At 44.6% G+C, this 20156-nt stretch overlaps 1 protein-coding gene across 4 annotated transcripts; it reads left to right on the forward strand.

Annotated features, from left to right (window-relative positions):
* The first annotated feature begins 1181 nt into the window (after nucleotides 1-1181).
* Nucleotides 1182-20148, forward strand: CERS5 (ceramide synthase 5). 4 transcript variants are annotated; one of them, XR_010827071.1, is made up of 11 exons: nucleotides 1182-1455; nucleotides 7231-7336; nucleotides 9450-9580; nucleotides 10550-10607; nucleotides 11189-11239; nucleotides 11902-11994; nucleotides 13326-13454; nucleotides 13728-13834; nucleotides 15713-15869; nucleotides 16973-17075; nucleotides 18839-20148. XR_010827071.1 is itself a non-coding variant. In XM_066985808.1 (11 exons), the coding sequence occupies exons 1-11, from the start codon at nucleotides 1256-1258 to the stop codon at nucleotides 18989-18991; spliced, it is 1215 nt and encodes a 404-aa protein (XP_066841909.1). In that variant the 5' UTR covers nucleotides 1182-1255; the 3' UTR covers nucleotides 18992-20148. The 4 variants fall into 4 exon arrangements, 3 of the variants coding, with proteins under 3 accessions (XP_066841909.1, XP_066841907.1, XP_066841908.1); XM_066985808.1 differs by having other exon boundaries at nucleotides 17046-17075; XM_066985806.1 differs by lacking the exon at nucleotides 16973-17075 and having other exon boundaries at nucleotides 1189-1455.
* The last annotated feature ends 8 nt before the right edge of the window (nucleotides 20149-20156 follow it).

The following is a 20156-nucleotide window of genomic DNA, read 5'->3' on the forward strand; positions in this document are numbered from 1 at the left end:
TTACAATGCATCCCCAGTTACGTGATACTAAAGGTACACTGGCTGCAGTTCCCAGAGACTTTACTGTTGTACATCGCTAATTCTAGTTAAATCTGAGGCATCTGTGAGTCCTTGAGATATAAGGATGCTTACTGCTCGCTCAGCCAGGCTAAACATGTTCATGGAGAAATTAGTGCTACTGGTACGTTTAAATAAAGTTGTTCCATTGGAAAAAAGTGAACATATTATGAACTAGCCTGTCCTTGAATCTATTAATTATCATAGCATTTGAGTGCTTAATGGGCCATTTAATTTGCTCTCGACTGGACGGATGCCAAAAAGGCTATTATATGAAAGATGGATCATTTGCTGCGATGGGGAAGGAAGCTGATGCTGTCCGCCTTCGTGGAGAATTTGAGAACCTAATTAAAAAGCTGACCTAAAGGCTAGGTTGCATTACTTGGTAACCCTCGCCCCAAGGCTGTCAAGCTGAAAACATGAGAAATTTTCTGAATGTTTTGAAAACTATTACGACTGTCTTAAACTTTGGTAACAAGCATACCTCTCTGCGTTTTGTCCTTAAATGTTTAAACGCATGGGTGTTATTAGTAAAACTAATCCGTGGTACCTTACCATAAACTCTTCATGTGAGAAATTGCACCGTCCTGCCTTGGAGCCCGATTTTGAGGTGAGTAAAGCGGGCTGTAAGCCTGTGTGAGGAATGCTGCCCAAGGGGTTTATTGAGGTGTGTGTGGGGTTAGCTGGGGGTCTTATCGAGGGGGGTTATCTAGGGGGGCTTTATCGAAGGGGGCTTTTGTCGAGTGGGGATTCATGGAAGGGGGATTTATCGGCGGGAGGGGGTTGATGGAGTGGGTTTTATGGAAGGCTGGGTTATCGGGGGGTGGGTTATCCACCGCCATTTGATCCCACAGAGGCTGCCTCGGGTCCTGCCTCACCCAACACCTTCCCGAGGCAGAGACCGAGCCCCTCTGAGAGGAGCCCGTGCTTCAGGGCTTCTCCCGAGGGCTTTTCTCCCAGCGCCACCTCGGGGCGCAGGGCCGTTCCCGCCCATTCTCCTCAGCGAGCCGCGGCGGGCGCCTAACGGTCCGCGGCGGGGGCGGGGCGGGGCGGCCCCGGGCCCGCGCACGCGCCATGTTTGAGGGGGGCGGGGCTTGGGGAGAGGCCCCGCCCCCTGGCCGTGGCGGCTGTGGCGGCGGCGGCGGCAGCGGCGGGGGGCGGGGGGAGGTGACGGGAGGGAGGGAGGCGGCGGCGGAAAATGGCGGCGGCCGCGGCGGCGGCGCTGCGGGCCTGGTTCTGGAACGAGCGGTTCTGGCTGCCCCACAACGTGACGTGGGCGGACCTGGCCGGGGAAGCGGGCCCTCCGGGCAGCGGGCTGCAGTACCCGCGGGCCGGCCACGTCCTGTCCGCCTTCCCGTTGGCGCTCGGTATCTTCGCCGTGCGGTTGCTCTTCGAGAGGTGAGCCCCGGTCCCCCCCCCCACCCCCGGTCCTCCCCTCAGGACTTCAGCTCCTGCCTCGGGGCGAGGCCGCTGGGGTCCTTTAGCAACGGGCCCCGGGGGCAGCCGGGATCAGGGCCCCGGGACAGCCGGGCTCGGGGCCCCCCCTCGCCCCTCAGGCAGCTCCGAGGCCTCCAGCCTCCCCCCTGCTTTCTTTTTTATCTCCTTGAGTGGAAAGGGAACGGTAAAATCCGTCCCTGGGGCTGTCAGGGTGCGCAGGACCCCCCCCCAAGGCTCCCCTCTCCCGTGGCTTTGGGCCCCGAGAGGCTCCTCAGGTGCTGGACGCTGAGGTAAGGCGAGGAGGAGAGCCCCAGGAGGTGGTTTTATTTCTTAATGCTCGTGTCCAGCTTGGCTTGCTGGCGTTGCTGGGCTCTGCCCGCGGTGTACTTTCCGTCCCAGTTCCTGGATGAGGAAATAGGGCTCGTTCACATGGCCTGGTGTATCATTAAACAAGCTGTGGATCCCCCCGCGTGACGGAAGCGCGTGCGGATCAGCATATCTGCCCATAAGCAGGTGTAACGCAGCGTTTCCCATTTGTTTGAATATCCATAAGCGTGTATTAACTCTCCCCTGAGGCAGGAGTTTATCCTTTGCATGATGGATATCTCCTATAGCCGTACGCAGGGCAGGCTCTGTGGGTGACAGACACTAATTAGGAAAGCAGCTTGCTTAAGAGAACCGTTAGGTGAAGCCAACTAAAACACCTTGGGTACCTGTTCAGATAGTTCTTTAAAGGTTGATTTCGTCTTAAATTTCTGCAAGAAAAGAGCGGAAGTATTTCTGAGTGTGGAAAGGCCTGTAGGATTAAAGCAATCAGGGATTGAGTTGGTGTTTTTTTTCAAGTTTTCTGTAAAAAGTGTACCTTTTTTTTGAGCTTTCAGAAATTAAACAACAGGAGGGAACTGGGACTAAGTAAAAAGACAGGAGAACTGTAGAGAAAAATGTGAAGCAGGTAAGCAGAGTAGGAGAGAAGTTTGAGCATCCTTTTTGCGCATTCTTTTGAGCATTTTTCCTTCCCTTCCCATCTTATCTTTCAAAGTACTTCAGAAAGCTATGCTCAACTCAAACCAGTGCAGAGGACCCAGGAACACCCAGATACGTGGCAGTGCCAAAACCTCATCTTAGCTTTGCACCTTGCTGCTCCTCTTGGCCAGATGTATGCAGTTGCCAGCAGACAAGGCAAGAAGTTGGGAGGCAGGATGCTACCCCTGGAAGGAGTATTGTAGGGAGGTCTCCTCGCTTCCCTAGCTCAGTCCAGATGTCTTAGCCTGGGGAAGAAGTGCAAAAGTTTCTTTTTTCTGGATTAAGAGACATACAGAGAGCTACAGTGCATCCCACTGTACCTAATAACACAGTCCTCCTGGTAACAATTATTTTATCCTGATAATGTCTGCACTGTGCCCCGGTACGTGAAATTCCGTTTGCGGTGTTGGTTTAGGGAGGACTCAAATGAACAATTAAGTGCTCCTCCTGCACAATAGAACCTAGAGACCACAGGCTGCTTCCTGAGAGGGTTTGTTCTTTCCTTTAACAGTGTCAACGCTGCAGTGTGTCTCCGTGGTGGTATCCCAGTGAAAGTAGATTGTGAAGCAAAATGCAAGGTTGTTTCTAGCATGTTTATTTACAAAGGCCACATTTTTCAAGAAATGCTTTCTTCTTTCTCCTGCCACCTTGAAGGTGTTGAAACTTCAGTTTTGTCTAATAAAATCGCCTTGTGCAGATACCCCAATTCTGGCCTTGGGGATGATTAAGTCAAATGGTTTCCTTGACACACAATTGGCAGTCGGACTTGATGGCTCAGAACTTGAATTATAAATGTCTGTATCTCTTTTGTTTTAGCTCCTCTCTTCATTTCTCTTTGTCTGTTTGCTGTAGATCGTCAGTGTGAGGAAATGCTTTTGCTACACTGACACTTGTTACACTGGCACAGTTTCTCTGTTGGCAAATGCTCCTGTAAATTAGCCTTTGCATCACGATGATGGCAAAATGCTCATTGGGCTGGCTCGACTTGGGAATAGTGTGTGCTAAAAACCTGACTGTAGGGATGAGCCAAGACTTGCAGGGTGAGGTAAGGTCCTGACTTGGCTGAAGGTGGATTTTTGGTCAGGCAAGATAAAGAAGTACTTCTGCTTACAGATTTGTGTGGCTTGTTTTTTTTCTTTTTTTCTCTGTTATGTTTGCTGTGGTTTCTTCCTATGCATCTTGTCCCACTGCAGGCGTAAAATAGTTCCCAGGTATCTGGGAAAACACAAAGCCTGATGATCGTACAAGGTGTTTATGTTTACACCAGAATTCCTTTTCACTTACAGGTATTCTTGTTACTCTCTGCATCTGAGGAAGGATATGCTGCTTGTGCTCGTTCTGGTAGGGGAAAAAATAAACTGGTTTTAGATGTTGCTTTGTCAGTGCTGTCTGGAAAATTTGGTACAGTTTAAGTGAGGTTTAATCTTAACACAGTGAAACTGAGAGACTATAAAGAGATGAACTCTTGAGTGCATTAGCTGCAGGATGTGCCTACTTCATAAATCTTATTATTTAGGGGATTGTTCTTCCTTTTCAGAACTGTAGTAGGGATTTACCAGACAAACCAAACTGTTCCGTAAAGGAGGATTCTGAGGCTGGATTTGTCAAGTACGACATGCGCGAGAAGTGCTTGTTATACGTGAGTCTGCGTGCTAGAAAACTGGTGTTGGTGTCAAAACCAGTTTGTCTTAATAACCAGGGTGAAACAGATAGGTTGGTAGGCATGGCTTACATCAGTGTGCAGGTACATGTTCAGAAAACCCTAATAAAAGTAGTGAAATGATGATAACTCCTTGCAGCGAGGGTGTGGCAGGATCTTGACCTTGGGAATAGTTGCTGCAGTGAGTATTTCTATGGTATCATAAAGTAATTTAGATTGGAAGGGACCTCTTGGTCACCTTTTCAGTCCTTTCCTCAAAGCACGACCAATGTTCTAGTCAGGTCAGGTTGCTCGTGGTGCTGTTCAGTTTCAAATATCCCCAAGAATGGGAATTCTGGAAAGAATGGGAATTCCGGAAAGAATGGGAATTCTACGTTTTGGGCAGTGTTTTTTGGTGCTTAACTGCTATTGCTGTGCAGTTGTTGTTTGTTTTTTTTTTTCCTATGAGATACGCTGCAAAAATTGCACATCTGAAAATCTGTTTTGGGGCCAACACTGTAAAACACCACAGTCGCCTTAGCTCAGCCCTAAAGGCACATCACCTGGTTGTATTTCTGACTGGCAGCAGGGTGGATTGTTCGCTTCGTATTCCACCTGCAAGGTGGTAACTGGCCGAGGCAGCTGGGCAGTGGCATGGACTCCCGAGCGTGAGCCAGACGCGTCGCGGCCAGGTAAAAACACCTCGCGTGGCTGCTCAGGAAGCCCTGCAGACGGACAGACGTACAGTGGGATTTGCAATTCCACTGCACGGAGCCATTACTTGCAGAGTTAGAGAAGCAACGTTACAGCGTTGGGCTAGACTTCCCTAAAAGTAACGAAATCCCTTGCTGCCATCGTTTTTCCTTCCTGTTTCTGGGGCTGGGACGCCCTCCCTTAGTGTGGCATGTCCTGTGCGCTTGCATTGATGTCTGCTTGCTTCCGGGCACCTAGAAATGCTGGTGGGGGTTTTGTTCTGCTCTGTGCTCACCTGCATGCGTGACTGAGTGCCTTGAGTCCTGTGCAGTGTCTGTAGCCTACTTTTGATGATTTTTTTTTTCCTGATTTCTGGAAACATCTGTATTTTTTCCCAAGGCCTTCTAGTGAAGGAAGCTTACAACGCGGGAATACTTTTCTGCAGAGTTTTTGGTTGGTTGGTTGGTTGTTGTTTTTTTTTTTGGTAAGTGTTAGGTTCTAAAGTGAATTATTTCCACTCATTTCTGTACCTTTATCTAAGGAGATGTTCTTTCTTCTTTCTTTGATGCTTCAGGATTTGAATTCTAAGATAAAGCCACATTCTGTGCATCATGTGAGCTTTCTTAACCATTCATTCTCCTCTTGGCTCTTAAGTAGAGTCTCCTGAATAATAAATGTATTGAATGTGCAGATTTGCAGATTTCCAGGTTTTCTCTGACATACGAGGAAACTTTTCCCAGCCCGAGTATCTTCAGACCAGCTTGGGATTTTTTTTTTTCTTTATGGAGCTGCAAACACTGTGTTCCAGCAAATGGAATAAAGGTATCGATCTGGCATACTGCGACTGCACACGTGTGCTCCTTCGCTGTTGTCATGGTGTATCCTGCAGGAAAGCAAAGTATGGAGATGTGCGCTTTTATGAAGGTCCAGCCAAGTGTTTTATAACATCCTAAGATGATTGCTGGCTGGTGGTCTAGATTGTAGAGGAAGCAGTGAGCCTTTAGAGCAGGGAAGAGCCAAGCTGAAAGGAAATCACCCTTTCCTTTTTTTTGTGTGTGTGTTTTTTTTTTTTTTCTTTAGCTGCGACTGTTGAAACGAACAGGACATGTGAAGAAACAGGGCAGGACAGTGAAACCTGGTGCTACAGTGCCTGGTACTTGTTTAGAGTTTTCTGAAAGCAGAGGAGTTCCTTTAGGATTACTCATGAGCTGATCCACAATTTCTCAAGGGGAAAGCCCTAGAACCTGCGTCTGTTCTTAGATCCAGTCGTAGCTATTTGTTACTGGAATATTAACAGTGTACTCCCAAGGAAGGTTGCGGTTGGAACACTTAGGGTAATGATCCTGCTGAGTTTTAATCTCTTCTTTTAAGCACAAGGAGAAATGGCAACAGATTTAATGGTTGGAAAAAGCAGCGTTTTCTGCTTAATGGCACTCCAAGTCTTCTAAATGGAATACATATGTGTAATAAAGTTGTCTCTGAATCAATCTCTGTTTTGAGGCAAAGTAGATTTAATGATGCAAATGTTGGGTCCTTTTCAAAATTGTTTTTGAGAAACAGTTTTTTTACGTGCTCTCAAATTAATTGATGTTTTTCTTGAATTTGCTGTACCTTGAAAGCTCTTGCCCCACTGACAGGAGGGAATACAATTCACATTTTCAGGTAACACATGCATTTTCCATAGTATCCCTTGGCCAACTTGACACAAAGGTACAGCAAAACCTACTTAGTTTTGAAGACATATATATTCATTTTAGTTTTTGGAGTGTCTGTGCTATAAAATTCACAAAGTGCTTGATCAACTTTGGGAAAACATGGTGCGTGCAGGACTGAGATGTTGAGATCTCGGCTCTCGGACTGAGAAACTTCATACATCTTCCCTATTCTTCCTAAGGAAATAAGACACTTTTTTTTTTTTTATCCTCTTGGGGAAAAATAGAACTGCGTCTGTGTCTTTTAGGAACCGTGTCACTTGAACTTCCCTTTTTTTTCTGAGCCATGCAACACCAAGAAGCAGTCTGGAAATAAGGCGTTTTGTTCGTGGTGCTTCGGGGGCTCTAGCAGTTGTTTGCAGAGATCTCCCATCAGTGTCTATTATTTATTTCTGAGCTAACATATCCTGATCCTGCAAGCCAAGGGCATTAAGGTTTAACTTTTCATTTTAGATGTGCTTACTGTATGCGCTGTCTACAATTACCAGTTGGACTAATAAAAAACGTTTCTTTACCTGTGAAGTTTCTTTGAGCAACATGAGTGAAGATCTTCAAAAGGTTTTTGAATAGGTTTTGCAATTTGTGATGAGTTGGGGTTGTTGTGATTTGGGCAGAGGAGGGAAACTAATGCCTTGTTTTAATGTGGCTCTTTGTTCGCAACTCTTTCAGATTTATTGCCAAGCCCTGTGCCATAAACCTTGGCATTCAAGACAGTGGACCTCACAGAGCCCAGCCTAATGCAATTTTAGAGAAAGTGTTTACATCCATCACTAAGGTGAGTCACACTGCAAATTCTGCTAGAAACGGAGGCCTGTAGGAATGAATGTTGGTATTTTTTGTCTTCCACTTCTCTAGCGTGAAGAGTGCATTTCACACTGTGCATGCACGAGTGTGCTCTTCCTTATTTTATTTTGCCTCTGAGATCTTCTCGTAGGAATGTAAATTCTCTTTATGGCTGACCTGAGCTTTTGCACATAGGGGAATCTTTTTTGAATCAAAGTTGTTGCCTTTTAAAAAGATAAGAGGTTTCTTCCTTTAGTTCCCTTTGTCCAAATTGTAACGAAGGGAATGGGTGGCAACCGTTGGTTGAACAAGCAATTTCCTAGCATCGTTCACTTTCCATTGGAAAAGCACTGCTCCCTTGAGGTCTGGTGGCCAGCCGTGTGAATGCCTTCATCTTCCTTTTGCCTCCTCTGTGCGATTGCTCAACAGCTGTCACAGTGGAAGTCGCTTCCACAAGTAAAGCCATTCGGTCAATGGAAGCATGCCCTGACAAATGGCAGGCTGTTGAATGTTGACAGTAGGTATTCCTGTTGTTATCAGCTTCATGTCTTTTCTCTCACTTGAGCTGACAGTGCTCTTTCACTTTGGAACGACGGAATTGCGCGCTGTCTGTACTCTATTGAATATTGACAGTTAAATCAACCCAGATGGTGTGATAGATTTTCATTAAAGATAGTAAAATGGAAGGTTTTATGTTCTCATTTGGTGATGCTGAACTTCATTTCGAGTGCAGCAGATAAAGCACTCAGTGCATGGAAGGGAAATTCTATAAAAACCTTAGCAAAACTTGCCTCGTGGGAACATTAAAGTTCTGAAGTATTTGGAATGACATGTGAACTGAAAGGCCCCTATAATTTGATGCCATTTGTGGGGAGGACTTTTATGTAGGGGATGTCCTTGAAATTAATGTTCAGGAAACCCATGGGGATGCATGCTGTGCAAAATTTATCTAGCTTATGAAAACAGAGCTGCATTTAACTGTACCAGTACGCTTGTGTGCTGTTAAGATCTGGAGGATCGGAATGTAGGGTGGCACTGATGCAGGGGGAAGATGTCATTGCTGTTCTGAAACGGGAGCTCTGTCCGTTCTCCTTTGAGGCAGGTTCGCTTCCAGTGCACAAGTGTCAGGCAGCCCGAACCTGAGCCTAGTACAGAGGCAAGAGGTCTGGCAGCGATGGAATTACAAGAAAGTTGTGGTTTCAGTACTGAACATCAGATGACATTATTCTGCTTTTCAGTTCAACAGTCTGGTGACTCTTTATTAAATGAGCATTCTGCATAGCTTTTGGGTTTTGTATGTAACTCGGGTGGTAAAATGTGTTTATCATCTTTCAGTTGTAAGAGCTCCCTGGCAGAGCTTGTTAAAAGGACACTGGTCTGAAACTAACGTGGCTTATCTCACCACTGGGCCATTTTAGAGGTAGTTATCAGGTTTTGTTCACTTTGCTCTTATAAATCCATTTATGTCATTATTCAAACAAACAAACTGCCGGTAGAGTTTCCAGTCGGAGAAGAGTGATGCATTCTTCATTGTGCAGTTATTTCAGTTGTCAAGTGTAATTTTATTCATAAATTTAAAAGTGATAATGGAAATAACGCCATCTCCATCATGCCCTTTTGGAATATATTAGTATCTGATGTGTTAAACCCAAATTCTTACTTTAAAGTTTCCCTAAACTCCACAGTGAGTAACAACCCTTAAATGTGTTTAGCTTTGATCTATCTGAATTCTGGACAGGTCGAGTTGATGTGCAAGTTTTAACAGGTAGGGCAGGACATTTTAAAAGTTGCTCCTCCTCCCAAATTAAGAAACAGAACAATTGCATTCTGTGTAGTAACGTGCTGTCAAGTGACGAAATAGATGAGGAAATGCTAAACCAGAAGTGTTCTGAATAACTAAGTCATTAGTGGCTTTTGATGGTTAAACTTGAATGAAAATTTGTGGCAACAGGTTCTTGCTTCTAAACCGTAATAGTCTGTATGTAGTGCCTTCGTAGTGTGTTTTTTTTTGTCTGTGCATCGTTTCTGTCATAGTACAGAAGGGTTTTCAGACTGCACGCAGATTGAGAAGTAGGAGAAATGACACTTGTTTCATTTTCCTTCAGTCTCCAGATGGAAAAAGGTTAGAAGGCTTGTCAAAGCAGCTAGACTGGGATGTTCGAAAGATCCAGCGCTGGTTTCGTCATCGGAGGAACCAGGACAAACCCACCACCCTCACTAAATTTTGTGAGAGCATGTATGTTTGTGCAGAGGCCAAGATGTGCCTTCATCTTAAAGCTCCAGCTGTATGTTCTCTTTTCTAACTGAAATTGTCAGCTGCTAACTTAAACTAGTGTCTTGGGGTTGGCTGGTGGAAGATAGATACTCGCATAGGCAATTGGAAGAGAATAGGAGGGCTTTTTAGGATTGGTTATTCTCAAATACTTTGTATATGTGCACCACAGCCCAGGCCACCTGTACAGGAGTCATTCCTGCCTGTGATAAGCAGCTTTTCATAGCCCACCAGGTCCATAATGCAGATAGTAACACTTCGGGGGGGTGTGTGCATATATGCATGTGCACAACTCCAGTAATTATACCAAAGACAAGTCTGCTGTCTGCACACTTACGTTGTAGACCAGCATTTTTCCCAAATAGAGTGACCTTATGGCTTGCACAATGGTGTGTGTGTACTATGTTATAGACACTTCTTGGATTCCTGTTCTTTTCATTTCAATTCATTCTTTTGTTCTTTGTTTCCTTCTGAATGCTTATAGTTACCCCTGTTAGTGTAGTAGCAGCTGAATGTTTTTTCCTGACTTATTTCTCCTGTGCTGGTTTCTTTCCTTTCCAGTAACTTTCTTCATATTAATTCTTCCCCCCAGTATGGTTTTGTCTACTTAAAGCCACAAGGTAAGAGGGACAAATACATTTATTAGGATACCTTCTGGATAACAATGACTTTTCTTGTTGTTATCTTGATTTGATATGAAAGATGCATGTTCACTCTGGACTTGGCTGTTGATGCAAACTAGTCTGGTTTGAAAACTCTTAAATAGGTTTATCCTTGCACAAAATATTTACAAGTGGAGGATTACCGATTGGTGGGTGAATGCTTTTTAGGTGTCAGAATTGTTTTTTTCACAGTTTGTTCCGATTTTTGTTACAAATGTTAACCAGAAGCTATTTCTATTTCATACATTTCATTTTCTGCTTCCTTTTCCAGGTGGAGATTTACATTTTATTTAAGTATTTTTTTTTATGGAATCAGGTTTCTCTGGACGGTGAGTAGATCTTTCACACCCCTCCCGCCTTACTCTTCTGTGTGATGTGCTAGTGGATTTTGTCTGTCCTGCTGAAATTTAAGGGGTTTGATTAGCAGCGTGCCTTCTGTGCTTGCGCCTAGCTTAAAACAAGGGGAGTTTAGTGGTGATAGTCATCTTTGTGTTCCCTTATTTGACATCCTGGTTCTAAACAAATCTGTCATTATGGAAATATTAGAAACCTATTTGTTGTGTTACACCAGAACAGCACAGCCCTGCTTTCTTGGTGTGCAGAGCTGCTTATTTTCTTGCTAATCTCTTTCCTTCCTGCAGGGATACAGATTCATCTCTTTGGGTCATTATTATTAGCGCTGTATGCTTATTCTTTGTATTTCCATTGCATTATAGTGTGCCTTTGGGTGCCCAAAGAATATTTTAAATCGTTATGACGTCTTACAATAAACTTAGCTTGGATGGTAGGATGGAGATACAATTTATGTGAAACAGAATTGTAGTGGTCAATTGCCTTAGATGGTAGCGAATTAAAAAACAATAACAACAACAAAACAATGCAGAATAACAACTTGTCTTTTTCCTTTAAGGCACCCTGGTTTTGGGACACACGACAGTGCTGGTACAACTATCCTTTTCAGGTAAGATGTAAACACTTACTGGGTCCAAATCTTTGCAATTTCATTTCTTATTTTTGTTGATGACAGCAAATTGAAACTCATTAGATGCGTCTGCTTCTCATTCTGTGCATGCTGCACAGGCTGCAACCTGTTAAGCTTTCTCCTTAGTGAATGGCCATCCATTTCTGTAGGTACAAAGATGGCATTTGCCCTTCGTGTCTTCAGATCCTGGTTAGGTTTGTTAACAGCAGTGTTTCCTCAGATGGAAGAGACTCAGTTCATATTCATTTTGTGTTTACTTGCTGCTGAGGTTATTAAAAGTAACTTATTTACAGTGTTATTTTAATTATGCAGCAAGTATGATTGTATAGAGGCCAACCAGTTTGGTTCAGTGCCAGGTTTTCCTAATCCAAGAGGCTGCAGTATGATTGTAAACATTGAACTTTATTCAAAAAGAGTAAGATTCTGCTGTCAAACACAAATGTTTGCTTGTGTGAATAAGCCTATAGTAAGATGGCTGTTGCTTAAGCTTGTTTTTACTAAACCTTAATGCTGGATCTTTTAACTTATGCCTCAGCATTCTGAAGGAACAGAGTGGGATGGGAAGGAAGGAAGAAGTGGATTTTAATGTAAATTTTGAAGTATTTTGTCCTCTAACTGTGCTATGTTTGTTTGTTTTCCAGCCTCTAACATCCAGGCTTTATTATTACTATATCTTGGAGCTGGCCTTCTATTGGTCTCTCATGTTTTCTCAGTTTACAGACATTAAACGGAAGGTGAGATTAACCAGAATTGCACTAACCACTTTGCTAAATAGACAAGACTAACAGAAAGTGTGAGTGTGCTTGGCCAGTAGAGCTGAAGCATAGTAATAACTGAATTTTCTTCCTCATTCACATCTCTGTGTAGCCTACCTCCTTCTGTAATCACTACACAGTCCTGGGGGAAAGGGAGGAGCAAGCCTGCTATGCAACCTGGTATAGCCTCGAGAGTCCCTTTCACCTTCCAGGGAAAAGAACAGAATCAGTCAATACCTCCTAATAAGCAGTCAGCAAATCATTGAGAGATAAAAAAGAAAGATTTAATTAGAAGGCTTGCAAGAAAGGAAAATAAAATGCTCTAAGCATTACCTTGCTGAGCAGGATGAGAAAATGGCAAACACTAAAGCGATAATGCATTCTTTTTTTGAAAGTAATTTTTCATCTGTGTATGTAGCAGAATGATGACTGGTCATGATTGCTGGAATCTAATTCTGTTGCGTTCTAGGATTTGGCTTATTGTTGCTGTTGGAAAACAGTTCAAAATAAATCATGGTTTATTGCGTCTGTTATACAAACTGCAAAGTAACAAATTATCCCAATTCTTGCATTAACTGTTCAAAAAGAGAATTATTTTTTTTTCCCTGTACTGGAATATCAGCTCCAAAATACAGAGTAGATGCAGAAAGAGTGTGATTAACAGCATCTCTGATATAATCTGTTCATAATATTTAGTTTTGTGCTCTGTGTATTACATCCCTCATGATAAGGTACACCGAGGTGGAGTGTAAGTGTTGTACCCAGGGGACTGAACTGGAACAGAGCCTTGAATGTACGTGCATTGTGAAAACTTTTTAACTGGAGTGGCCTAGCTCTTGCTGTTGGATTATCTTGTGTTCTATGCCTGCTATGCTCTGGCAGGTTTTTACATGCTGACAACAGTAACAACAGCGTGCTTACGGTTTGTGCCAAGAGCTGAAAGGACTAGCAACATGACTGCAAAACCAAAAGGAGCCAAAAACAAGGACCATATGTTGTCCTATCAATCTTTTGAGAGGATTCTGCAGCCATACTTATCTTGATCTTGCGAGTATGTGCCAAAGAGTGCCGTACTTCTGTACGCAGAATTACAGCCTTACAGAAGCACAGGTGCTGGGAGAGACCTTTCTGGAACCTCTAGCGATCGTGACAGATGTTGTGCGATGAGCTGTGCTTCATACAAAGTGGAGTCGAGTCTGAACTGAACTGAAGTAATCCTCTGACCCCAGTTAGTCAGTTTGGTGGCTCTGCTCTAAACATCTGTATCTGTTTGACAGCCAAAGGGTCTGAATTCTTTTTTCTGTTTCCAGGACTTCCTGATCATGTTCGTCCATCACTTGGCTACAATTGGACTCATTACGTTCTCTTACATGAATAATATGGTGCGGGTTGGAACGCTGGTGCTGTGTCTCCATGATGCATCCGATTTCCTCTTAGAGGTGAGTTTCCTTTCAGATCTTTACCTAACGCTAGTGTGGTCTCAGGGGAGCAAGCTGACTTTCCTGTTCTTGCTAAAACAGCATTAAATATGCCGTAAAACCTGTGTTGCTGATCCTGCCTTGTCAGCTTTTCCTCATAACTGCTGAGAATAATCCCTAAATGTTCCTAAGTCCTTACAAATGTGATGGCTTGAGGGTTTTGGAGCTCTACAGCCTGGTAATTACATGATTGCATGAAGGGAATAACACTCTCATATTTCTTTCCTTTTTTAGGCTGCAAAGCTAGCCAATTATGCCAAGTACCAGCGTCTGTGTGATGCCTTCTTCATGCTCTTTGGTGTCGTATTCATTGTTACACGGTTGGGCATTTATCCTTTTTGGTAAGCACCTTGAGGTATAAGGTCTTGCTTGTTCTTCCAAGCCCTTAAGCAAAGCCTTTGTACCTAGACTTCTTGCAAGCAGTACAGCCTGTCCCCTCAAGGCAGCCTGAAGTTGCAGACACCCCAAGTAGCATTTGGAGCAGTACTTTCAATCAAAACTACGAAGAAACCTCTCAACAGTCAGTTGAGAGAGTGTGAAAAGCGACTAGAATCTTAACGCACAGCTGGCCCCTCTCCTCTTACTGCAAAGTGATGACAATGCTCATTAGCTGGAGCAGAGTCAGCTGGTATCTGAACGACTCAAAGGGTTGTTTGCTTCTCTTGACTTGAGAAGTTTTGGAAATAGTTACAGCTGAGGCATGGTCTCTTGAAGTAAAATTAATTTCTGAGTATCTGGCTTAGTCATCATTGCCGCTTTTGATTTCTTATGGCACTTTTGTCCTACCCTTGAGTCGTGACTATGTAGAGCCTAAAATAAGTCTGAGGTTTCTGGAGAGGTAAAACCCTGGCTAAATGGCTTATAGCTAATCGTTGTATAATGAGATTCCCTTTACCCCAGTAGGCTTGGTGAGGTGGTTCTGGTGTTAGCCACTTGTTTCTGTTGAAAGAGTGTACTGAAAATTTGGTTATAGCTGATTATCACTCAATTTATTTTGATTTTACTGCATATGTTTCTTTCCTGAGCAATGGACAGCCTGCATGGCTATTCTTCTGGCGTGCGTTAGTGGCAGACAGAAACAGCCCTTCATTTATGTTTTAGTATCAGGGTTGCAATTAAAGCTCCTGCTTGTTTCCCGGAAAACGCATCAAAGAAATCTGGATAAGGAAGGGCCTTTAATCCCTTTGTTTCCATTGTCTCCTTCCAGTGACAGATGAGGTAGTTGTTGTTGTTTTTCTTGCCGTTGTCTGTCATAAGGTGATGCTCTTGCATCATGCTATTGCTCAGCAGTCCTGTAAATCTTTAATACATTTTCCACTGGCTGTAACGTAATTCCACAGCTTTGTGCAGAAATCTGGCAAGCTTGCAGTGGCATTGCAAACCTTAGGCTGTTTCACTTCATGTCTATTCCCTTCCCTAATTAGTAGTGTAAAACATCAACAGACCTCAGGAGTTCCATGTAAGTCATCGATAAGCCAGCTAGGAGGTAGATGTTTCTGTAACTGTATTTTGGGGGGGCCTGGGTTCTTCTTTGAAAGGCTTGTTTTTATTTTCCTGCGAAGCGTTCAAAGCTCTGTGAAATTAGTGGCATCTTTAAAGGTCTCTCCACACATCTCTACTTCATAAAGTCAAAAATGTTTATTAAATTACTTAAGTACTGGCAGTAACTCCCAGCGATGAGAACAGCAAAGCAGCAATGAAAGAAAGCACAATGCTTTGTCCGTGAACTAGTTTCTAGTCCTCCAGCTTGGCAGGAGGAACCTGTAAAAATAAGAGAGAAGGGAATAGCACGCAGGGAGGCAGACCTACTGGGACCAAAATTCTTCTGTGATCTTTAAATATGGGCGAAGACGGCCTGAGTAGGAATGTGTTAACAGTTGTTTTGATGACTGGAGCAGCTTGACATCACTTCCTGTAAAGTTATTACAAACGTTCATGCTGTTGAGAAGGAAATTGGCAGCAGATCTGTGTGTGTAACCAAACTGCGGAACGTTCGCATCTTCTCCTGTTTGTTGCTCCATTCAAATGTTTCTAATTAGCTTTAGTCTGTCTCTTAACTCTGGCAAGAGACTAGAAGCATCGCTGCTCTGACAGGAGCAAAGCAACAGATGCTTAAATGGTACAGACTGGTGTGCAGCTGGCCAGTCATCTTAATTTAGAGCTGGAAGCCATGTTACCAGCACAACTGGTCTGTAATGTGTTTCTGGATCTCTTTTTAGGATTTTGAACACAACCCTCTTTGAAAGCTGGGAGTTGATTGGTCCCTATCCTTCATGGTGGCTCTTCAATGGCCTTTTGGTAATCTTGCAGATCTTGCATATCATCTGGTCCTATCTCATCATTCGCATCGCCTACAAGGCCCTCATGCGGGGAAAGGTAAGATTGTTGGTGACTGTTTTGGGCCCTCTTTCTATAAGCTCTGTGAAAGAATCCTGAGGAACTGAGCCCTTCGGTGAGGGCTGGTGTTAGTTCTCAGTGTAATTGCATCAGAAATGTTTTGTAGGAGAGCAGGTTGGTTTGTTTTTTCACCCTGGTTGCTCTGCAGACTTGAGAGGCCAGGTATATACAAAGGCGAGGATGCTTTCCTCTCTGCTCTGGTCATACAGGGAAATAATGCCATTACCCAGTACACTGAGATGTTGTAATAGTGATGGTGATGACAGATCTCTTAAGTCCTTTTTTGGAGTTTAAAGCATTGGAAAGCTCTTTTTCGAACAATTTGAACGGGCTGGTTTTTAGCTGCTAGCTTTCCAGCATCTGCTGGTTCTTGGGTTGCGATGAGGACTGTGCATCTTCCGCTTGTTAGCAGTGACAAAGGCTTCTGGCTGCCAGTGCACGGCCAGGCATTGAGCTGCAGCATGCAGAGGAGAAAGGGTTATCAGAAATTCTGGGGAGTGTGCTGGCTGTTACCGGGGTCCAGTCTAGCTTCAGTCGTAAGTATTCGAATTTTAATTGTGTTGGGGTCTTAGGGAGAATGAGGGTGAAACTACAGCAACTCGTTAGCAGCAGATGGTACCCTAAGAGCAAACAATGCTGATTTTTGGCTGCAACCTAAGTTGCCAAGCTCAAAAGGTGCACTTCAAGTGAAGGGGCATGAGACAGGGAAAGCCAGTCTGGGAACTAATTTGACACTTGGCCAACCCATCAGGAGAAGCCGCTTCCTTCCATCTACCAGAGTGCAACAACTGATTTACTAGCACAAAATGCCTTTTTTATCATGTATCTGAGTTTCTTTCATAGCTCTGCTTTATTTTGTGTGATTTCTTAGTTGCCCTTACACATGGAACATAACCTTGAAGAATATATCGTAGCTGTTTGTGGTGCTCGTCATCAGAGGAAGACATGGTTTAGAGCATGCACATGATTTTTTTCATCTGTTCACCACAGCTGCTACTGCGAGGCTTGTTTTCTGTCTGTGCAGCTGTTCCTACAGCTGAGGTCTACACCTTTTTTCCTTTCCTTGCTTCTCTCCTGTCCAGGTGACCCAGCCAGAGAAAGGACTCTAAGCTTTGTCTTCTTCATTCTTTTCTCACTCCTTTTCCTCTGTGCCAGACTGGAGCTGGACAGTTTCATCCTTTGCATGTAAGTGTGATCTGTACTTCCGTTTCTACACTGAAACACATCTGTGTCTGTTTCTAGGCTGAGACGAACGCAAAGCTATGGTCTTGGGGTTTCGGATGGGTAGTGCCTTCTCCTAAAATGTTTGACTCCCTGTTTTGTGCAGTGCTGGCTTTGACGGTACGCCAAAATGCAGATTTTTCCAAAGGTCTCTGAGGTCTAAGTAGTGTCCTGTGGTGGTTTGTTCTTCTGCTGTCAGATGGCTGCATGACCTTGACCTTTCTGCTTTCGTAGGCCCACAGAGACTCCGATGTCTCTCTTCAGTGCTCGTTAACAATCTGCTGGGTGAAAGAGGGCAGCAGAGAGGCAGTCCTTTTTTTGTGAAAAGGATTACAGCAGTCACTAGCCCCCCAGATAATGGGGAGAAACAGAGGGATTTCTGCTTCCTTCCTGTGACCCTTTGAACTTCCAATATAGGAGAGTGGGGAAAGATACCAGAAGTTTTGGCAACACACAGAAGCCAGTACGTCCGACAGGCCTGTCAGAACCAATCCTGGAGATCATTAACTTGACCTGGCTTTCCGCCACGTCTTCCTTGGAGCTGAAAAACTTCCTGGCTGGTACTGTTTGAAAGCCATAAGCCTGACTCAGAGCAAGCAGAGTAGGATCGAGTCCCGAAGTGCCTGGAAACATGCTAGCCACAAAGTGCTTGCATGTGAAGTAAATGAGGGCTATTAGTTGCAGCCAGAAGTGTGGAGAGCCTGCCTTGGGGTATGTAAAGCATGTGCCATTCACGCAGCCACAGCTCGGCACCGGTGCGTTTATGGCTCTGGCGCCCAGCCAGCGACCAAGGTGCTTATTTGCAGTTAGGGCCGGGCTTGTGATCCCTTCCCTTCACCTTCTGGTGTGCTTGGCTGTGCGGTGTCGGTACACTGCCCTCCTGTGGCACTCTGAGAGCAGCTAACAGCGACATGTGCCGACTCCTGGCCAGAACCATGCCTGGAGGGGTTTCCAAAGGTCCAAAATCCCACGTACAAACCGAATTCAGCTGGGTTTGGAGCCCATCTTTTAACTAAAACCATAACGCTGTAGAGCAGATCTAGATTCCTGTGGCTGAGATGCTCCTGCTGTACCTGAACTGGTTTTTGCTGGATTAGATAGTTGTCTCTTTTCTACAGCTTGCTGTCCAAACACACTTTTGCTCGTAAATGGGATCTCGTGTATGAATCACAAGCTGTGAAAATGGGAGGCGCTTTGTGCAAACAGTAATGTGATAAATATAGCTGGTTAATTTTTAAAATATCAAAGGCACTCCCTGGAGTGTGTTCTCTAGAGGTGATATACATACATTTTGTCATCATACTTGCTGATTATAAAGGTGTGAGAAGATTTATTTTTTCAATTTAAAACCCATTTGTTGTTTGGAAAAGCAGCCTTTAACCAATCTAGAATAAGGCTCTCCGAGGACAAAAGCAGGCAAAGATCTACAGCATCCTCTGATCTGGTGAGAGCGAAAATGTGCAGTGCTTCCACAGATGGACAGGGCATTTGAAAAATGGAACTCGTAGCTCCCAACTGCCTTTTTCAACATCTTTCTTGCTTTCTGTACATGATGACAGGCTCTTCCTAGTAATTTTGAAGTTACTACAGATGGAATATAGAAGGTAATTGTAAGTGACTGAGGCTGGTTAATCACGTGGACGCAACCTTTTTTACTGCTGTTTCCTGTTAATTTATCAACTTCCCTCCTCCCCTTCCCACTACCCAATCTCTTTTGAATTGTTTAGGTATCAAAAGATGACCGCAGCGATGTCGAGAGCAGCTCTGAAGAGGAGGATGTGACTTCCAACAGCACAAAAGGAGTTTTCAGCACTTCGAGCAATGGCTCCAACCGCGTTAACGGCCATGTGGCTAGTGGCCAGTGGACAGAAGAGGAGTAAGGCTGTGGGTCAGCCTTGAGCAAACACGAACTTGTCTTTAAATATCTAGATGTGTTGAGCTCCACATTCCCATGTGATCTTTAATCAAGATACCCCTTCCCCAGAAAACCTCCAGCAAATCTGAAACGGGCACAATCCAGACCAGTCAAAGGCTTTGCACGACAGAAGGGAGAAAGCCGATTACTAGGGCAAAACCAAAGCCACAGATTTCGTTTTAAGCCATGTTGTACCCAATCTTAGCCCCATTGATATTTGCAGAGGTGTGTTTGTATGTGACAAACTGGTTTTTACTAGGATCAACTCAAGGTGGAAACGAGTTTGGATGAGGCTGGCTGCCGCCCGCAGGAGGGTCCGGGTGCCATCTCGGTGACTGTTCCAGCGCAGGTTCTGCGCGGCTCCTCGATGCACTCCAGAAGCTGCTCAGAGCACGGAGAGAGGGGTGGGTTTCTGGTCCACCTCCAAGCTATCCGGGCTGTAGCAGAGACTTTCCTCAGCCCTACTGCGAGCGCTCTGGACCACAGCCAGGCTTTGAAGTGGATTGTGCTACAACAAAACCGCTGTTCTGACTCGGCGGTGGGGTGCTGTAGGCTGAGGAGGAGGTTCTCGCTTGTTATCTCTGCTGTCACGAGGGACCAGGCCAGCGTTTGCTGCCTCTTTTGGTGCTGCAAGCCCCTCTGAAGTCTTACCTACAGCCTTCCAAAAAGGGGGAGGGGGTTTGCTTATTGCCCCTGAGTCAACTCTCACAATACATGCCTTAATTTTTTTATTTTTTTTTCCTGTTGCAAGTCATGGTTCTGAAGACTTTTCTAGATGTACAGGCTCGAGTTGGCTAAGCTAGGACCTGAGGGTGGACCAGGGCTGGGGGGCTGCTTGTAGTTTTCCCCAAAATGTTTCAGTCCTGCTCGTCTGTACTTCTAGCCAGAAGTGAATGTTGCTGCTCTGATTTTTGCAATTCTGTGGAGGAGATCACTGGGCCGGCAAGGCGGCCGTGCCGCGGGCTTCGCTTCTTATTTTTTACTTGATGGTACTTGGGGGCAACGGGCAGCCCTGCGCGCTGAGCAGGAGCAGGATTGGGGGAAACTCCTTGAGTTGTTACCGTTTTATACCATTGTTTACTCTTTATCTCCGATTAAAAAAAAAACAAAACCGCTTCAGAACCTCGCTT

Source organism: Anser cygnoides, chromosome 32, assembly GCF_040182565.1.
Source record: "Anser cygnoides isolate HZ-2024a breed goose chromosome 32, Taihu_goose_T2T_genome, whole genome shotgun sequence".
NCBI lineage: Eukaryota > Metazoa > Chordata > Aves > Anseriformes > Anatidae > Anser > Anser cygnoides.